Source organism: Manacus vitellinus, unplaced genomic scaffold (genome assembly GCF_001715985.3).
Source record: "Manacus vitellinus isolate BGI_N305 unplaced genomic scaffold, ASM171598v3 scaffold_126_pilon, whole genome shotgun sequence".
Taxonomy (NCBI): Eukaryota; Metazoa; Chordata; class Aves; order Passeriformes; family Pipridae; genus Manacus; species Manacus vitellinus.
Window position 1 is genome coordinate 239,486 of NW_021938932.1, and position 21,211 is coordinate 260,696.

The window sequence follows — 21,211 nt, forward strand, 5'->3', positions numbered from 1 at the left end:
TCTTTTCTGAAGCTCTTTCTCTGAAGAAGTTCAACAAAATCTGTAACTCAGTCCTTTACATGTGTTCATAATCCTATCTTTCAGAAGTTGGACAAGGTACGTGCATTGTTGCACACCTTTCTCAAACCTAGCATTAAGAATTGTATACATCACAAACCCATGGTTTGGCCTTAACTACTCTTAGAATTCCTCTTCCCTCAGAGCAGGTACCACAAATTTCTGAAAGGCTTTTAACTGAATGGCATCTCATGTCTAGTGGGGGGAAAAAAGTGAAATATAATTTTTTATTTCCTAAAACATCATTCAGGAGAGATAACACAGGAGTAAAGACAAGGAAAGGGACATGAGCAAGCTGGTGCAGCAGATTTTATACAAAGTCTGTGATACCCAGCTAAAAATTACACCTTGAGGACTCCCCCATCCCATTCACATCCCAGCAGGACTCAAGTCACTTCTGACATGAGAGGGCACTTCAGAGACACCGAGTACAGGACAGAAAGGATTTATTATGCCTTAAAAAAACATAAATGGGACTTCAACTTCCATTAACACTTTGGAATTAATCTTGGAATCATGGGATGGCCTGGGTTGGAAGGGGGACTTTAAAACAATCAATTTGTTCCAAACCCTGTCGCACACGGGCAGGGACACCTTCACTAGCCAGAGTTGCTAGCTCCAAGCCCCATCCAACCTGGCCTTGGACACTTCCAGGCATGGGGTAGCCACAAATTCTCTGGGCAATTTGTGCCAGGGCCTCCCCACCCGCACAGGGAAGAACTTTTTCCGAATTTTATACCCATCATATATCATTTCCCTAATATTATATATTATATTATTATATATAATCTTATATATAAATATCATTAATTATATAATATTATATATTATATATATTATTATATAACTTATATTAATATACTATTTATATAATTATTTATTATTATATTATATTATAATAATATTAAATTATATATTAGTGTCTTATATAATATTATATTGATATTATGTATAATAGTTATTATATTATATTATTATATTATATACGTATATCATGATATACGTATTATGGTATATATTACATATAATATATATCATAATATACGTATTATGATATGTAACAATATACTTATTTTTGTATATTTTATATATCCAGTAAAAACGAAACAAATGACTCTTCTATTACCAAAAGACTCGTAACCATCAATCGTTTGAAGGACTGTCACAAACGCTTAGCACGAAGTGAAAAGCAGCGCATTTTTACGGGCTACGGGGAGTGCAACAGCCCCCTCTGGCGGCTGCCGCGGGGAGCAAGAAACCCGGTCAGCGCTTCAGAGCTGTTGTGCTTTGAAAAAATGAAAATAAAACTAAAACACGTGTGTTTCGGCGCGGAGGAAGGAGCGCCGAGGGAGGCGAACAGAGCGGCGGCCCTTCGCTCTCCGCAGGCCCTGAGGCGGAGCCGCCTCCGCGCAATGGCGGCCGCGCCGTTGCCATGGCGACTGCCCGCCAGCTGGGCCGGGCTGTGCGGGCCGGGTGGGCACATTCCCCTCGGGAATCGTGTGGGTGTGTGCAAATCGGAGAACCGGCCCGGCTGGAAAAGACCCCCGGCATCATCGGGTCCAGCCTACGACCGAACATCACCGTGTCGGCCGGACCGTGGCACTGAGAGCCACGTGCGGCCTTCCTTTAAATGCCTCCAGGCACCGGGACCGCACCGCCTCCCCGGGCGGCCCGTTCCGTCGTCTAATCACCCTTTCCGCGAAGAAATTCTTCCTAATGTCCAGCCTAAACCTCCCCTGGCGCACCGTTGGACTATGTCCTCTCAGCTGTATCTCAGCTTTAGACTCTGGTTACCTGGGAGCAGAGCCCGGTGCCCACCTGGCTGCACCCTCCTGGCAGGGAGTTGTAGAGAGCGATGAGATCTCCCCTGAGCCTCCTCCAGGCTGAGCCCCCCCAGCTCCCTCAGCCTCTCCTCATCACCCTCGTGCTCCAGCCCCTTCCCCAGCTTCGCTGCCCTTCTCTGGACTGGAGATGTTTGTATATCAAATATATATGTTTATATACAAGAGCAGGTGTGTTTAAGTTGGAGCGAAGACAACCCTGGTGTCAAAAACTGTCAGGCAAGACCCATTTCACACCTCAAAAGAAACTCCGGCAGCTCCCACCTGAGCCCCTGACACACCCCAAATGGACCCATGAACCCCCCCCCGGCCATGCAGCATCACAGAATTCAAGTTATCCCATTCTCTCCTCACTGTCTGGGATACATTACTTACCTCTGGATTCAATAGGCTGAATCGGAACCCACCACATCAACAGAAAATTACTGGTTTTGGTTAGCTTAGTTATTTTGGCAGTTTAAAGAGTGGGGCCAGGTGACTGAAGAATATAAGCTAGGAGTAAGACGAAGCCCTTGATTTAAATTAATTTTTTAAAACCAATTTAAATGTTTTTAAACTAAATTTACTACAGTAAGATTACTCAGTTTCTGTCATCTAATCACACAGTTTACATCCTCTGTAAAACTGCTGAAGATTCTTACAAGTCTGCTCCATTTAAATTGTAAAGTTAAACGAACAACATTTTTCACTGATGCTTTTACATATTGGATATTTTCATTATAAATTCTAGGATATTGCAGAAAAAGTATCAATTACCAACAGATCATGAGTTTAAGTGTTGGCCTCTCTTGCATGTAGAGCTTATGAACTTTAAATTCATGAAGCAAAGCCTTCTTTATAGATCATATAGTCTTTATAGTCTTGTTGTTCCTTTATAGTCTTGTTTTTCCTCTCCCTCTCTCATGTTAAAAAAAGAAAAAAGAAAAAAAGAAAATAAAGGGGAAAAAAAGGAAAAAAAAAAAAGAAAAAAGAAGAGAAAAGCACTATGCTGTTTAATTTTTGAAGAAATATTTTCCTAGAAAATCCTCCATAGTTCATGTCCAGTACTTAGAAGCAAAAACATTTTTACTCTGACTTAAACATATTTATAAAGGCCTTTTGTGATAAAATCTTGACTTGCTCAATATATTCAGTGAACAAAATTTACCTTACTGAAAACTTCACATACAGAAACATTTTTGATAAATAACTGTCTAGGACACCACTTCAGGTAAGAACTTGCACATGCAACACTGTTCACTGTTTCTGTGCAAGTTAGAAAAAAACAATTCATAACTTTTTTGGTCTGAAACACCCTGCAAATATTTGACAGAGTACTTGATCTCACCCAGAGAGCAGACAACATGTTCTTTGTAAACAAACAAATATCCATGGTAAATAAAGCAAAGGGGTTTTAAGCTTGCTTTTAGTGCAGTGCATCTCGAAACAATTCTGTAACAAATATTTGGACTGGCCTTTGCCAAATAAATAATTCAGGTACTATGTTATCATGAAGTGTGAGGTGCTTGTTAACCCAGCTCTTTATTCAGTTGTTTTTCCTTTGAGGTGTACCACGTGTGTTGACTGGCACCTGTAACATGAATCTTTCTCTGGCTTTTGCCATCCTCCTTTCTTTGTTTTTAGACAGGTACCAAACATATTTCCTTTTTTGTCTCCTACTCTGTTCTATATAATGATTTACTTTAATTCCTCATTTGCAAATCATGTAGACCTCACATTGAATTTACTCAGCTAAAAACGAAGTAGCCACAGAAAGATAAGCAAAAATAGCACAATAAAATAAGAAAGTTTGATAATCCTCTCCCTGTATACCTTGCACTGTGGCACCCTTACAGAGACAGCAGATGCACATATATCCTACCTTAACCTACCTTTCTCATATCTTTATGTAGATAAACCCTTGCAGTTGACAGTGTAGTGCAAAAAAAAGGGGCCACAGTAACCAGCATTAACTGGGAATATTTTGGAGGTTCTTCGGACTCTGCTTGTGAAGGACACAGGCATAACCCATCAGTTTTATGTTTTAGAAGTTAATTTTGCTGCTGTGTTGTCTCTAGATTTCCAGACATAGCAGTATTTCAAGTGTGAGGGCTGGAAACAATCTCACTGTTCATGAGACAAGTCCCAGCTGAAGACTTCAAGTAGCCATTCTTTGCTCCAGGCTTTGCATAAGTCTGAATAAGAGATTTCACTTAAGGTGGTTAATTGTATTTGCCACACCAGAAAGAGTTAGGAAACACATCCACTGAATTGTTCTCAGCTGCTCTTTTCATAATTTACAGGAGTGTTCATTGTTTCCATCTTGAGTTCAGTTTACCTCAATTATTTGGCATGTTACAGAAGAAAAATAAGAAACCTAGGGGTCTTCCACAACTTTCAGAATCATCAGCTCAAGGAAGAATATTTAAAAGCTTTAACTCAGAAAATAATTCTGGAGACACTGTATCTTCAGGAGAAACAAGATGCCTGCCTTTTTCCACACTGTCCATTATGACAAACATGAAATATTCTTTTAACAGTTTCTTTACTTCAACAGAAAGGGCAATAAAAGGAGTTTGAATAAGAGCAGACAGTAATCAAGAATACTAATAAAGCAACAATTCACCTGAACGTAGTTAAAATTAAATGTACCTGGGAACTAATTCTCCTCATGTAGTTTAGGAACTCTTATTTTAAAGTACCTAATGGGTTTGCAATGGTTAAAAAAACCATGCAAATGCCCCCTGAGGCAGGGAAACCTTTGCAATGTGCTTGTCTGCAGTCTTGCAGGGCTTCTGAATGATGGTGTAAACACCCCAATGTGGCTTTTGTGAAGCACAGAAAAGAAAAAAGCTTGAGAAAAATCAGCGTTAGATGCAATTAAGAATAGGATATTACATGCTGAAGTTTAGCTTAAGCTTTTCCATGTCACAATACTGTCGTGTTCTTCACCCTGGATTTAAGGGCTTTGATCTTATTTGTAGCTGGAATTGATGCCTCTGACTGTGCAGACATACAGAAATAATCTTTTACTTGTTCTTAAGAGTCTCTAAGTGACAGAAAGTCTCTAAATAAAAGAATGGAGAAGATAGAGATTAGACATAAGAACAAAACCTGAAGTAATATTCTTCTCTGTGTACCCCTTTCCAACTGCAACAAAATCAATTTACAGGAGGAATGATGGTAGCTGCACTAATCAGGACTCAAGAATCAGATTTAATGGTGGATACAGGAGTCTTTCTTCACAAGAAATGGAACAGAGAATGTGACTGCATTAGAAGTGGTACCCTTAAGGATAACACTCTTTTGTCATTGCAATTATGGTGATGAGAGGAATACACATTTTTTTAATTGATATTTAGAAAAAAAAATGCTGAGTGATGTATGTTCCTAAACAACGTATGACTTCAAAGATACTCAAATCAAAGTTATGGCACAGAGAACTTTTCAAAATTTTTATTATATTGCATAAGGTATAACATTTTACAAATCTTAGTTACATTTTTCAGCAACAGATACACTGATACTGAATTTAAATACAGAGATGAAAAGACACCTCTGACAAAATATAAAAAGGTAGAAATACTGAAAACCAGGATGCTGAATATCAAGAATGCTTTACATAAACAATATCTATACCAGGGGGTTTTTGAAAATGATTGCCAGCCAAGGTAATGAAGTGTTTGTTGAAGATAAGGCTCCAAAATGCAAGGTGGGGAGCACAGTCAGTGCCATCAGTTCCCCTGCCTTGCACCATCCAGAGCCAGGCTTTGTATGAACTCCATGCTCTAATGAGCACTAAAAACTGCCTTTCTACACAATAACATGTAAAAATATTACTGTTCTAACATGGGCTGAAGTGCAACAAGCGCTTCAAAGGAATTAAATCAGTTAACTGGGAAATAAAGTACCAGGACATTTTGGGGAGAAGGAATTATAGGAATGTTCAGCAAGTCTTAAACCGACAGAAAAAAAAATGCATTTGGTAAAACAGTTTTCAAGCTCAGAGTGCTAACGAGAAAAATAATGACACAGTTTTCCCCTGCCAGTCTTAAAGAAAAAAACCTGAAGGTTTTTTTTTGTTTTGTAATCAGAACACAAAGCATGCTGCTTTTAAAGGAATATGAAGCTCAGATTCAAATCATTAATCCCCCCTCATATAAATTCTATAACACAAATGTAGCTGCCTACTGTTAGAACTGTGGCACAAATTAGTGCCAACTACTACAAAAGAATGCTCATTTTAACTCTGTAGGCATAGTACTGTGTTTTGTATAATTCTACTGAATTTTAAAAAAAAAATACTTAAAAACCAGAAGCTTAGGTTATATAAACAATGCAGATTAGGCCCCAAATTGAGATAAAAATTGGTTCTAGAAAAAAAGACTTAAATACCCATCTCCATAAACTCTCTGCTGCTACTGGCAAGGAAGGTTAGCAGCTGAAAAAAAAGGATTTTTATATTAGTTTTTATATATAAACATATATTAATTTCATTTTTGAAGTTAAAATCCCAGTCAGTTTGATACCTGTAAGTCCAGTGCCTTCAAAACACTCGCTCTTGACATATGAAGTTGAATCAAATCCCATCTGTGCATTTTTTAAAAGATACTACTGTTCAGATTGCTAAAGATATATTTTTTTAATTTCTTTTCAAACAGAAGATACAAAAACTAGGGCTTACAACAATTACCATCATCATCAACATGCAGGAGTCAGTATTCCAACATTAAAAAAAACACCAGATCTGTCTTTTAAAATATTATAAAAGCTACATAATCGTATGAATCGAGGTTTTTTTTGGCTAACAGAAAAAAAAAAAAGCAAAATGTGCTTTTCAGATAGTCAGATGTCCCACTGATAAAATAAGTCTGATGAAAGAGAAAGGCACTTCAGCAGGCTAATTAATCTTCAGATTTTATTTAATATGCAGCACTGGATGTAGTGTACTGCCTTTTAATCTGCACAGTGTTAGAGCAGCAGTGTGGTGAACCTGTGCCACTTTTGAACCAACCAGAAGAGTTCAGACTGGTGCCCCTTCATTTCATCCTCTTTGGTACAAATTACTGCATAAAACAAAGCAGACAACTAAACACTCCTCCATCCTGAATTATTTTTGGCGTGTCACCTCTAGCTCTGTGTTGGTTAATAATGTCCCTCAGCATCACATCATTTTTGCTGGCAGGTTTGTGACATACCAGACTTTTCTATAAAGATTTTTCCTGTTAATCAAATGGAATCTTTAAGTGATTCCCCCATCTTTTTTTTTTATTATTCTCTAATATCTAGCATTTGTTAACAATCTGAAAAATACTGTCAGTTAGCTTATTCTAAGTCTCATATCCAGATTACTGTGCATACAGCTGCACACTGTTCAGCCTGATTTAACTTACATCAGAGTACTGGCCTAAGCCACATGAGTTAATTAACAAAAACAAGTCTTGGCTATAACTCCACTAATCACCTTATTAAAAACAGGTAAGATCTGGAAGCCATATATCCTTCTGCAAGAACCCCCTCAACATCATGTGTCATAACCATGGTGGGGAAACTTTCCTGAAGTTTATTAACTGCTTTTCACCTTAAATATATGACCAAATTTGGTCCTGAGTGTTGTGTTTAGCTGACACCTTGCACTTAAAACTGTATATACCTGGGTGTGGCTCTCCTTGTGCAAGAGCTGACAGCTCAGAGAAGTGCCCTGGGAAGAACTGAGATGTAATTCTTGCAAACATTTGTGTCCTTCAAAAAACCATTTCAGTGATTCCTATAAATTTGTATGTTGAAGTCTTATACAGAAAATCACGAGTTTGACCACGAATACAAATTTCATTGTGATATTCTGTCTTTTCCACGGTACACATACTGCCTGGTTATCTGTGGAATTAAAAATTTTAGAACTCAGTGGAGTCAAACTCCTGTTTTAAATGATCTAAAACCAGAAAGAATTTTAGTCACAGGTTCTTCCAGTGCATAAATTCCAACATGAAGCTGGAACATGAAGACTCAAATAACACATTCTGTAAATACTGAATATAAATCATAATCTTAAGAATTTTAGAGTTGGATTTCCAATCTTTTTTCTTTGATGACCAGATATCCTGGTGCAGAACAAGAACAACGGAGTGCCAAACTTCCTTCCTTTGAACTCACAAATAAAGCCATTTACAGTAGTCCATATTTTTTAATGATACAAGTGAGTTTGAGAAATTCGGTCTTTTTGGTATATACAATGAAAAAATGCATTAAAAAAGTCTGAAATTTCAAGTAGAGACACGTGAATTTAATATTAACTCCTCAAAACTATTAGCTTGTCAAGGATTTTCTGTTATGTGCAACAGAATATATAATAGTCTCTTTTTGAAAAGGGAGCCACCAGAACCGATGCGAACAGGGCAATATTGAACCTCAAAAGTCACAGCAGCTTTCAGAAAAAATGTGCATATATAAATTGATTCCTACTAATGTATATAACAAAGCAAGGGATGAAAACATCAATGTCTGGGGCTAGAGAGTCATACACAAAGTCCAACGAAACTGCATATTAAAAAAAAAAGTATTGTGAAAATGTATTTTGTATAGGACAATTGAATTCCAGTTACCTAAAAAAAGAACCAAAGGCATGCTGATATGACAAGCCATCTTCACCTCTGAAGTAGATGAACTGTATAATTAAATCAGATTCTTTAGGCCAATTTAATTACACACTGTTTGCACACCTAACTCAAACTTATTTCACATTTTCATACTAGGAACTCAACAGGAACATTTCTTTAGTGGAGCAACTACACACCAGAAGCTGGATCGATGCATTGCTAGTACCATCCTGGTTACCTTCCATATTCTTCTAGAAACAACAGCAGACCACTTGACAATCCCAACATAACAGACATATTTCACATTAACATTTCCTGAGTAAATATTCCCAGAAGCCCAGCTGCATAGGATACTCCCTAACTCTTGAGTGTACTACAGGGCAGACAACCCAGCACATCTCACCCCACAATTCACATAAAGGCATTCTATGTTTGGGTCTTGGTACAGAACTTTAACCAAGCTATAAGGGAAATATTCATAAAGCTTTCTTTAGGATGATTTTTAATCAAACTGCCAAAGCCAAAATGCTGGAACTTATTTCATCAGGGAAACAGCTTCAAAGCCACAGAAATACATTCTGTATACTACATGAAGCACATTAAGAGATATATCTACTTTTCTGTTAGCCAAAGCTGAAATGATCACTTTGACAAGATGAACATTAAAAATAAAGAATATTCTGATGGCCTTTCCTTCCTCTATACATATCTTTGTTACAATTCATGCATTCATGACTTTTGGTAAATTTAACTCTAAGATGAGTCGTAAGTAGTATTTATATTGCATTATAGACCAAATTTTGCCATCTGCTCTCATGCTCATAACCCTCCCCCCCAGCTTTTAAAGACTGTTTAACTCCTCTGCAAACCTAGACAAAAGCAGCTCAGGATGGCAAAAATGTAGGCACATAAACCTCCAGTGATCTTCCATCATTCTGAACATAAAATAAAAAGCAATGCTGCCAAACTTTCCTGATAAAGAAACTATTTCAAAGGTGTTGGTTTTGTCTAAACTTGCACACTTTTTCATCACGGACCAACCTTTCTCTTATAAATAAGCAGGGATTCAAGATTGTGGGGCACAGTTGGCCCAACAGCATGCAGATTTGAACTGGCAAAGAAGCCAAAACAAGACAATGGGTTCAGCAGCAGCTGCAGCTCCAAATGCTACCAGAACCAGTCCCTTCCTGCTGGACGTGGACACCTCCCAGCAGATCTCAGTCTTTGACCTCCAGGGTTCGTAACAAAGCAGATGGGAAACACCTCAGACAGCGGGGACCAGGAACTGCAGCGGCCACAGACCTCGTGCACTGCCCCTTTCTGCCACTGCTGCGTGGAATTTGCACATGGATGGGCACACAGGGAGGGCAGGAATGCCACAGAGCTCCGCTGAGAAATCCAGCAGAGCTCCTCTGCTGGTGTCGCGGGACCGGCGGATGGAACGTTTTACGTCATACAAAGAAGTAGTAATAGATCCCTAGAAAAGTTCACATATAAAATACTGTACAGATGGTCACATGGATTAGGAACAAGGCTGAGGAATGGCTTTAACTAGGCTACCAATGCATTAGCAACAAGTATAAAAAAATTAAAGCATGTGCCTACATTTCTCGCTGCGCATTCCCAGGGGTGTATCCAAGAATGACGGGCTAATTAAAATGTGGGCCTTCTCCACACTGCCAGTAAAATTAGGAAATGCAAAATTTTAGTGGTAGCATTTCCCTGTTTTCAATTCACGTTGAATATCAATTGCCCACTTGAAGTTTAGTAACTCAATCTGTACGTTACAAAAATGAAACTTTTCTTGATACTAGAAAACAACATTTTCCTTGTAAACCCAACACTGCAGAATTACAGAAGCAGCCAAGAGGTCAACAACTAGCAGGGAGAGCAACAGCACAAAGCACACTGTGTTTTAATTTATAGGAATAAGCGGCCTCTCCTCTCTTTTCTTCCAGATATTGGTTTTGCTATCTCTTTTTGTGAGAGGTGGTCTATCCCTTTTTTTAGCAGAAAGGATACCAGATTCATGACTTCCTGATACAGATTTTTTTCTTAGACCTTCCTCATCATGCTGTTCTACAACTGGCCCGTTCCCTCCTTCCATAATGTGCCTCACAGCCTGGTCCTCTGGAGTGCAAACCGTGGTCCCACTTTCACTGCTACTCAGATCCAGATCTTCCAAGTAAAGAATCTTAGAATGTGGCATACTTTTAATGAAAGTTTTCTCTCTCTCCAGTTTCCTGCTAGGATGATGCTCATTCATGTCCACACCAGAGTCCAGACTGGTATCATTACTCTCTGTTTTTCTGCCTTTTTTCAGATCTATGAAAGAATGCCTCACTTGAGCTATTGGCTTCCCGTCCAAGGACACAAACCACGCTCGAGGGTGTGGAGATGGTTTTCCTTTGGAGAGTTCCAGCAACGTTTGTTCTGAAATTCCTTGGAGTTCAGATGAAAACGGAGTCATTACAACTGCTTCGTTCAACGTCCCGGGAACAGAGACAGACTCCAGCAAGCTGTTGGTGTAGCGGCCCCAGCTGGGGGTTTGGGAAGGCAGGCCCTCTTCCCCATCCAGGGCACTGCTCTCATCCCTGCAGGCAGCAGGCTGGGGGTGGGAATGCCCTGGCATTTTCGGCAGTGTCTGCATGTAACTGTCCCGGTCCATGGGCTCCATCATGGGGCCATACACCAGCTGCCCTTTCCTTGGCAAAGTGGCTGATTTAGCAGGATGTAGTTGTTCCGGGGAGTGGAAAAGGTCAGAGGGCTGAAGAATAGCAATAGGTTGATTGTAAATATGCATGAGATGTTCAGGGATATGGGAAAGCCCATACATCTCCTCTTTCACTGAGAGGTACCTGTTTGGGTCTGGAATGTCCCGGGGAGCCTGGGAAATAGCACTGTTACTGAGCTTTGGCTGCTGTAAATGCCTCACTCCAGCACCAGGCTCCAGGGAATGGGCTGAACTTCTGGACTGGCCAATCTGACAGGATGACTGGTAAGAAGCATCCTCGGTGTAGATTTTAAAGTTGTCCCGTGATTTTCCATCTTCTGTGTCTGTGGACACCCTTCTTGGAGGGCTGTACGAGGAAATCTTCGGTGTGTACAACTGGGAGCTATCCTCCAACTTTAGAGAGCCTTTGACAGCGTTGATGTGATTTATGTGAGTTGTTGATGTTGTCTGGTCTCTTTTGATGACCTCCAGCTTAGTCGTATTTTTCTCCTTCTTTCGTGTCCGATGACATTTATCCCTATGCAAAAGAGATGCAAAGTGACTGCAGAGCACACTAGGAAATATTAGGCTGTTCACCAACAAAGCTGAAGACTGCATTTTGATTAAAAAATTACAGTGTAATGTGACATCACAAACTTAAAATGAAGTTCTGTAATAACAGGAATTTTTGAAGAAATATTAGGCTACACATTATTGCCAATGAAACAAGTCTCAGCTTCAAAAGACTATTTATCAACCTTAAATTGCCTTCCTGACGAGCCTACTAGAGCTTCTCTTTTTGCTTACCTGCAGTAACAGAGAAGAACAGCAAAAAATCCGACGATGATGACAACAGTACCTCCCAGTATGGCCGTAAGGAACACTGTGTGATAGGCTGTTATGTCCTTGGAAACTGCACTAATAATGGACTCTAGATTGTCAAACAAAACCAAACAAGAATTAGATCTCAAAAACAAGTAATTCCACTTGATGGGCAGAGCTGTAGCTAATAAATTGAACTGTCCTTTTCCAGTGATTTTGAGTTCCATTGCCTCTATGCTTATCCTTCCCTTTTCACCTTGCTATTTCAGCAAACTAGAAAATATACAGTAGTTACAAAATAATGCACCTTCAAAGGTTCATGTCAAGAACTGAAGCCTTACCATGACATCTACCTGATTCCAGTCAGATGACATTTGTATTAATTGTCCAAACTGACTTAGAAAAATGGTCTTTTTTAATGATGTCTTATGTTTAAAATTAGACAGACCATTTCTCTGATAGATCCCTTCATGCTAATTTGCAACACATGCCACAAGTCTACATAAAGTGGGTCTGTTTTACCCAAGACTCATGTTCTTGTTGTATCTCCTCCTGTCGCACATGACCCTCAGCAGCAAGGGATCCAGTCCTGCTCATTTTTAGATTCCCCTGGTCACAGCTCCCTTGCTGGCAGTTGTGGCAGTACCTCTGGTTCCAGGCAGTGGAGCTGCTATCCAGTAGCCCAGGTGCTGAGCAGTGTATGTCCACACTAACTGACCATCTGCCTCCTTCACCATTCCCAGCCCGCGGTTCACCCAAGCGCCTGCAACGACAAGGACAAAATATTGCACGTGCCATGCAGAATTCTCTCAGCCCTCAAACCATCAGCCATGAAGCTCTTACCAAAAATACACAAGAAAAATTGAAACTTCTGACCCAGACACTATTTATTCCACACCTTTATCTAAACGTGCAAACTTTCTGTGCTCACATTTTCATTGCAAATGTCCCTCTGTGGCCATTTACTCTGAAACAAAGCATCAACATTACTTACCAAAGGTAAGCTTAATATCATTCTTTTTCTGTTTATAAACGTTTTTCATAGATATGCACACAGATAATTTGAGAAATGAGCTTAATATGAGCTTAAGCATGTATGAAGGCCAAGACTGAAAAATGAAGGAGCAGGTAACTGAAGCATATGAACACAAGTTTAACACTGGTTAGCAGAATTTAGTGGGAAACCACTTTAATCTGATAAACTACAATAGAATAAAAAATGTTTGTCTTGAATGTTTCTCTCCTCCTCCCTGCCCCAAGGCAATAACAGTTCAGTTAGCCCAAGGAAGGGCTGTTGTTAGGACACAGATTCCACACCATCTGTTTGGACACTCAAAGGACAGGTATTATGGTATGCCAGCTTCTACAGTTAATAAAGCATCCCTTAGAAGAGACAGAATTATATTTAACTCACTTGAATACATTTACTGTGGGCCATCTGTGAAATTCTAAGGACATGAAACAACCTCATATAAACAACCTTATATTTCCAACAAATACAAATACAGAGAGGGAGAGAGAACCACCAGCTTTTTTAAAAGAACAATAACCACAGCATCAAAACTATAAGCTGGAGCTTATATGAATTTCAATCCAATTTTCTTCCAGGACCCTTCTTTTCAGTAAAGCAGAAAAGTAAATATCTGCCAACCAGGATGTAAAGATGAGAACTGACACCTGCCACAGATGCAAACACACACAGGGACACACAGAGCAAATATCACCTGGCAGTAAAACATGCAGCCTTCTCCTGCTGCTGGTGATGGCTGGCAGAGGGGAAGAGCAGCAGCAAACACCCAAAGCCCTAGAAGTGCTGGTTTCTCAGCTACCTGATAAATCTCCTGTCCAGAGTTGGGAGAAAGACCAGCTGGAAAAGTCTTCCATCCCTACCTCTCTTACAGACAGACAGATCCTCAAATTCTGTCCTGCCTACTCTAGGGCAAGTGGACACTACCCTGCACAACTATTGCTTTACAAATACAGACTGTGGGCTACTTACAGGCAGATAAAAACCAGCATAAAACACCACATACTGAAGGCAAAAAAATTTTCTAGGTGTCCAGAAGTTCTATCTTGATTGAACAAATCTATAAGTAGTTATACAATCTTTGCTGTCCTCTTCAGTAAATTACATCTCCCCCCAATATACTCCATAGAAAATACTAGGTATTAAGGAAAACATTGAAATGTGACTTATGAGTAAGCTCATTTTCTCTTGATTTACTGCCATTCAAACAGGAGGATATAATTCTCAATTTAATGTTGCAATACAAGCTTTCTGGTTTTGTGTAATTTTATTAAAACCCACTAAGTACTCTTAGCACTAATACAGTAAAATATTTAGAGAGAAGGAAGCCGCATTCAGTATCCTCCAATAAATTCTGCATTCACAGCAGCTGGAATATAATTACCAAAGCTCATTTTCCAGGAACACTCTCAGCACTACTACACTTGCAGTAACCCCAGGGAACACTGCTTCTGTCTTCTTCCTGGTGCATATGGATCAGCCCACACCACACACAGACACGTTCCCCTCCCGCTACCAATACTGACACGGGAGCTCTGATTACCATCCCCACACATCACCCAAGGACTTCAGGGTTTAAAAGTGTGGCAGTGTCCTGCTGGGGACATCCCACATGCCACAGCTTGGATGCCAGAGCCTCATTATTCCATGCAGCAGGAGCTCTGCATTCAGCTCAGATGGGGGCCTACTGCTACTTATGGATGCTCTGGAATGCTTGCTGGAGAGCTGAGCTGTTCAGCTCCACAGGTTGTCTCCACAACCTTCATTTGCCATTTTGCACGTGTCAAATCAAAAGGTAAAACTTAAATAAACGTATTTAGGTATAAAAATTCCAGAAGAGTGACTACAATTGCAAATTTTCACTGTAGAGAGGAGGAAATGGAAGAAAACGTGGAAGTTAAGAGTTATGCCCCAGCAGTTTCTCTCCTTTTTCACAGCCCTCCTTGTGCTCTCCTCAGCAAGCAGCAGTGAAGGCTCCATGTGAACACCACCCCTCAGTGAGCATCCATTACAAATGGTTTACCTTTATGGAACCTCTGTCAGAGGAGGAAAAAGCCAACTGGTTTTATTTTTATGGGTCAGCATACCATGCTCCCTGCTCTTGCCCTGGTTTATACTCTAACCCGACCCTGTGCCAAGTTGGTCCAGTTCTGTCAACTTTTTATTTTAATAACATTGTTGACTTAGCTTTGTTTAGTAAGTTAAAACAACTCTGCACAGGTGGGCACAGGAGCTGGCAAAAGTGGCTGTGGCAGTAAGAAATTAAAACCCCTTGTGCTGTTTTACCACATCAGACTAAAACCCTTTCTTTGATGAAAAATGCCATCTTGTACCATCAGTTGCCCCTCTGAAGCCTCCCAAGTGTTTAGACAGAGTTAACCTTCTATGCCAAAACCTATCTTATTTACTCTTTCCCCACAATTTTTTATTAGCCTAGACAATTTTTTATTAGCATGTTCTTAATTCAAATTCAACCAAAGAACTAAAGGTTAGTTGTTCTTTATTAGGATGATCCGTTTCTTTCTTGAACATGTAAACAACACTTGGTTGGAGTTGGTGTCCTCTCCTGTCCTTCCAACAGCTGAATAAAAACTTTTTGCCTTAATAAGGAGCAGACACACCTCTTCACTCACTTGCATTTTTCAAGACCAAGTGTGATGGCAAGTTTAAGGTGCACTGTAATCAGGACACTAATGCACACACACCTAACACAGGACACCTAAAAGGGTTAAGTGTACACAGCTCATTACTCACTCTTGACTAAAATTAGACATGAAGGGATGACAAAAGGTTCAGAATGACTAATCCCCAGCCTCCTCTTTGCATGCACACTGCAAGAACCATGTTGTTCCCTTTGATAACTCCTATTTCCCCTTCATTTCACTCTCTCAATTGCTTTTGTTAACTGAAGTAACATCTATTCCAGTTCCAACGTCAAAGCAGCTTCAGAGTTACGCTCTAGGAAACAAAGCAGCCAAACCTTCAGTTCTGACTGGTTTGCTTTTAAGAAGGCATTCACAAAATTACCAGGCTTAAAATTTATCGTCACCTAAAATGTATGTTCCGTGAATACTTAGACTCCCATGCAAATAAAAATCCAGTACACTAAAAATTTGGGCAACAGGAATGCTAATGAATTTTACCAAAGTTCTTTTAACTAGTGAAAGCAGGGAAATACTTCTGAACAATTCAAGCTAGTCCATTTAAAAAACCCCCAAAAACTGAACCCCTAATAAAACTTGTTGACCACCACTTCATATCTTAGTGCTATCGGTGTTCCCTGACCCACAGTGTCACGTGTCCAAAAACAAAGGCATGTGTAAGAAGGCAGAATAACAAATAACTCAGCCCACTTACCAGTTTTCATATCAAATGTCCATGCAGGTACAGCATCTCCTGGTTTTACAGTAGTTGAGGGGAGAGGAAGTGTAATCTGAATGGGACCGTTTACTTTCAGTTCTTTCCCAGTCAAAAGAACATTTACACATATGGCAGCAAGAGGAGTTAATTCCATGCTTTTAAAACCTAAAGGTGAGAAAAAGCTTGTCTGTAATTCTCCAATTACAGTTTGTTTTAAAAGAAATATTTAGGATTAAGAATCTATCCTCATTGTAACTAAACTCAAGTCCTCCTCCACATCCAGCTATGCAGTCAGCTGTCACCAACTCGGCCAAATAAACAGCTTTTCTTTTCTTTTGGACTCCCAAAATCTTATGATTGAAATAAAACCCAGTGCTGTAAGAGAAACAGACTTGTGATATCGAGGTTCAATGCTGACTGTAGAACTAATGATGAAGCAAAACACAGTTTGGGAGTGGGCAGAAGAAGGGTTTTTCCCCTCAGATAATCAGATTACAAACTAGCTACCTTATGTGAAAGATAGATAAGACAAGAATTTTTGCACAGTTGCAATGTACATAACATTGAATCAAACTGAAGATGTGTGCAAACTCTCCTGTAAGGATTAAGTTTCCAGAGTGGCAGTTATAATTAACTGAATCTTGAGGCTGGTCAAAGCACTCAAAAGGAAATGTTTCATATACAAAGCTTTACAATGCAGTCTGAAAGTTTGTTTCCCTTTCAGCAGTTTGCAAATACTTCAGAATGCACAATATGACAAGATGGTGAAAGAAGCTGAAAGAGAATTAGCAAGTAGCAGAACAATGTTAAACCCAGGCAGGCTGTTCGAAGCTGGCTGTGAGAGAACTCCTGGCACATCACATATCAATTAGCTTCCACCTGCCCTGAAAGGAAGCCTATTCTTTTAGGAGTGTATGAATAATTTAAAACACATGCCAGACAGATTGAAAGGAAAACTCAAAGAGGAGAAACACTGCTTATTCTCTTGTGCTTCTTCCCTTCTGCTTTCCATTTGAAGAGGTAAAATATAGATGAGAGATTTTAAAATATGCACGTCAAAATATCAGTATATGTGATGAATTTAATTCAATTAATATTAAAGAAGAGAGCATGCCAAGTTCAAATAAGCCATGTAGTGGCCTTCTCATGCACTGCAATGAATTTAAGAGCCTCATTGCTTCAGATCTGCTGGGAATAGAAAGAACAAAAGAAAGATGGGACTGCACACAGTACAACCTAACAGAGATTACTGTGTTTAGGCACACTGGAAAACTGTCTGATAGAATACTAATACTAAAAAATACTAAAATACTAAACAAACACTAAAGAATCTGTTGGTAGAACAGCAGGGTGTTATGACTCATGAAACCACTTAGTGCTTCTCCAGTGAAACAGATGCACAGAAAACATGATTCCAGTTGTGCTCTATGACACAACTGTGCAAGTGGCCACTTGGTCCCACACAGGCTTGCACAGACTGACTGACTGTGAGCCAAGCAAGAGATTCCACACAGTCTTTGTGCTGGGTGTAAAGCTCCTAGAACCGATCACTGCAGTGAAAATGCAGAAAACCCCAACTGCTGCAGTTTCACTGATTGCTTTATATTCATCTAGTTTACGCTGGCCATAACCTGATTTTTAAGGTGTTTAAACCAATTCCACAGCCTTGTGAAATCCTGAGCATACATGTTAAAAGTAGACTCTGAGGGAGTATTTCAGTGCAGCAAGGTATGTTATGTTCTGTACTCCACGAAACAAAAGAAAAGAGTGATATTGCTTATTGTGTTTATAGCTTACTCCTAAGGAACAAAGCTTTGTGATACAATACAATGGGAGCAGGTTCAGGACCTTTTAAATTAAGCAGATGTTTTTCTGAAACACTGTACACTGATATGCATTGTAATTTGAAGATTTCTATTTTAAACAAAATTCTTAAACAACATATTTACATACCTGATTTATTTAGAAGAATTCCTGTTGTGTAGAGAAAGCTGTCCACTTTCAGAAATTGCTCTGGCACTGTCAGATAGGCTGTAACATTTGTAATATGGTGATTTGTTGGAAGCTTTATTAAAAATTTTGGAAATTGAACACTTGGCTGAAATTTGGCATCTGTAAAAGAGTAATATTTTATCTTAGCCACAGTAAAACACACCAACAGTGTTTTTATTACCCTTCAGAAATCCACTTAGCATAACAACCCATTTTCACCCATTTTTTCCATGATTTGTGCATTTCTAGTCTAGCACTTGTCACAGCCTCACATAGAAATTTATAATTAACTGAAAATCTGGCTCACAGTAGACAGGTATTATATGAGAATATGAACATGCCTAATTTTCATTGGTGTGTGTACAGATGGTTATCACAAAGTGTTTAATTAGAGTCTTCATGCACTCAACTTACCAGACAGTTTTCCAGTAATTAAGACAGTATCTTCAAACAGCCATATATTAGCTTGATTTTGTGGGAATAATGAAAGTGTCACGGACGAGTATACTGTGGAAAATGATAATATCTGTTACAGTGTGCAACCAAAACAAAAAAATCCTCTAAGACCCCTGATTCTGAAGGAATATTGAACAGAGCAATTAAAAAAACCCAAAGAGCATATGAAGACTGAATAAATAAATTACTCCTGTTGTCCAGAGCAGGAATTTTAGTGTTTAGGCAGGAAGAATTCTGTTGAATGTTTCCTGTCTTATGCCTTCCATGGAGGCTAGAATTCTTAAAAGTCTATTTCTTTAAAAAAAACCAAACATGTGCCTTTTTAAGAGCATGTAATAGTTAAAAGGAAAACTTGTGAGGAAACACTTCTGAAAGGGAGCTGTAACAACAGGTTGTACCTGTTATACAGGACACAAAGCATTGGCACTCCAGGAATTACTCAAGCCAACAGGATTTTTTGTCTAAACACACTACCAGCTCTTTGCTAACTCTAGGCAAACAATTTCTCAGACTTCACTCTGTATCACCACATAACCTACTCAGAGCTAAAAAAGGGCTATTTTCTGTCTTCCGTTAACAAGAATTTTGACAAGACTAACAGATCCTTCACCCTTAGATGCACACTGACATGCTCTGCCTCCCTTGACTGACTTCACTCCACGCTGAGCTGACAGCAACTACCCAGACAGCTTAGTGGAGAAATTTAATTACAGGCAGATCGAGTTTAATAATAGGATTGTAAGATGCTTACGCACTTGGCATCCTCGCAGGCTTCCAAGGCAGAGGTGTCAGCATGTAGCCATCCTTGTAGGAGACAATGGTGAGGCTTAATCCCAGTTTGTAGGGCACTTTTATTAACACTGCTCCATTGTTTCCAGTGAGAGTAGAGTTTGTCTTTGTGTAGTTCACAAACACTTCCACCACTGCTTGTCGCAGGTACTGGTGACTGATGATGTCATTGACTTGGACTTTGAGGGTAAAAACAGATCCTGTTAACAAAAGGAGAAGACAGGAGGTCATAATACGTCATAATTAAGGATCTGATTTAAATTTGTAAAGAAGTCCCAGAGTTCATGTCTTTGCTGTTCAGTGGATCTCTATCTCTGGCCAAAATCAGGGATAACCTTGCAATTTTAGACCACGGGGAAAAAGGAAGCAAACAGCCTGAAGATGGGGCACAAAGGTGTCAAAAAGTGTTTATCAAACTCAGCAAATATAATACTTAACCAATTAAACAAAAAAAATCAAACCCAAAACCCCAAACCAAACAAAAAAAAAATCTTCCCCTTTTTGTTTAAGCTTGAACAATGCACCTGTGACAGTGTGAGGTTTAATGTGCTCTGCAGTATCACACTGATAACACAGATGGTCTTGTTACCCAACCCTTGGCTCGGATCACACATTTAAAGAGGCACCTTGAGTTTCCAAAAACAGGAACCTAATGTCTTACAGGCAGTGGGATAATACTTCTGTATTTACATGTGTAAAATTATTATACAGTAACAGAATGCATCCAGACTCTGACTGTTTTAATCTGCCTTCTCCCACCAGACTTACACTGGGCTAGTTTTCACCTTCCTGTATTGCACCTTCTAAACAGTATTTTTCTACTGCTAATTAGGGGATCTGCTATTCCATACAACAGCCAGTGTCCTGCAGAGATCATAATGACAGTGACTGAGCAGTGTGTTGACAATAATAAATCCACTCAAACAACAGTGTCAAGGTTGTTTCTCTCCCACTTTGATTGTAAATAAACTATTAGGGAGCCTTTTCGCAGCAGGTACATGCAAAAGGACAGAATTCCACATTATTTCCAGGTAGGAATTAAGTTATTATTATAAATGAAAATCTCTATGGACCACTGTTAAAAGTATTTGAAAAAAACCATCAATTTTCCAGTATTTTGGTTACAGACATGCTACCATACAATACCAGTGCACTACTTTATACCTTGATATTTTCAAATACCTTCATTATGAACACACATTTCTATTTAGGTCAAATGTCAGGCTAAGTTACTGGAACTTATCTACCTAAAATCATAGTTCCATTTCATTTTGTTACCTGCACTATAATTGAGATTGACACTGCACCAAGAGATTACTACCACTGACCTTGATTTAAATGAATAGGCCTTGAGAAGCCGAGTGCAACCCATCAAAAAAACCCACTATGCAGTGAAGACATCCAAGTTAGGCCTCTCTGAACCAAGTATTTCTTTAGGTCTATTGTATGCATGGGGCACCCCATATATTAATGCAAAAAATGGCCCTGCAGACAACAAAAGCTCCACTGGCCTCAATTTACTATTTATCACATACACAGCAAAACCTTACCAGCTGTGCCAGATTGATTCTCTACAGTG

General features: G+C 39.3%; 1 protein-coding gene across 1 annotated transcript; it reads right to left on the minus strand.

Annotated features, from left to right (window-relative positions):
• Positions 1-5,318: 5,318 nt before the first annotated feature.
• FAM171B (family with sequence similarity 171 member B) lies at positions 5,319-19,873 on the minus strand. The gene is given in 8 exon segments (XM_008919349.4): positions 5,319-11,724; positions 11,994-12,117; positions 12,655-12,771; positions 16,393-16,560; positions 18,349-18,507; positions 18,802-18,894; positions 19,599-19,851; positions 19,853-19,873. Coding segments are annotated over 8 exon segments (2,271 nt in total). The 3' UTR covers positions 5,319-10,388.
• Positions 19,874-21,211: the final 1,338 nt, after the last annotated feature.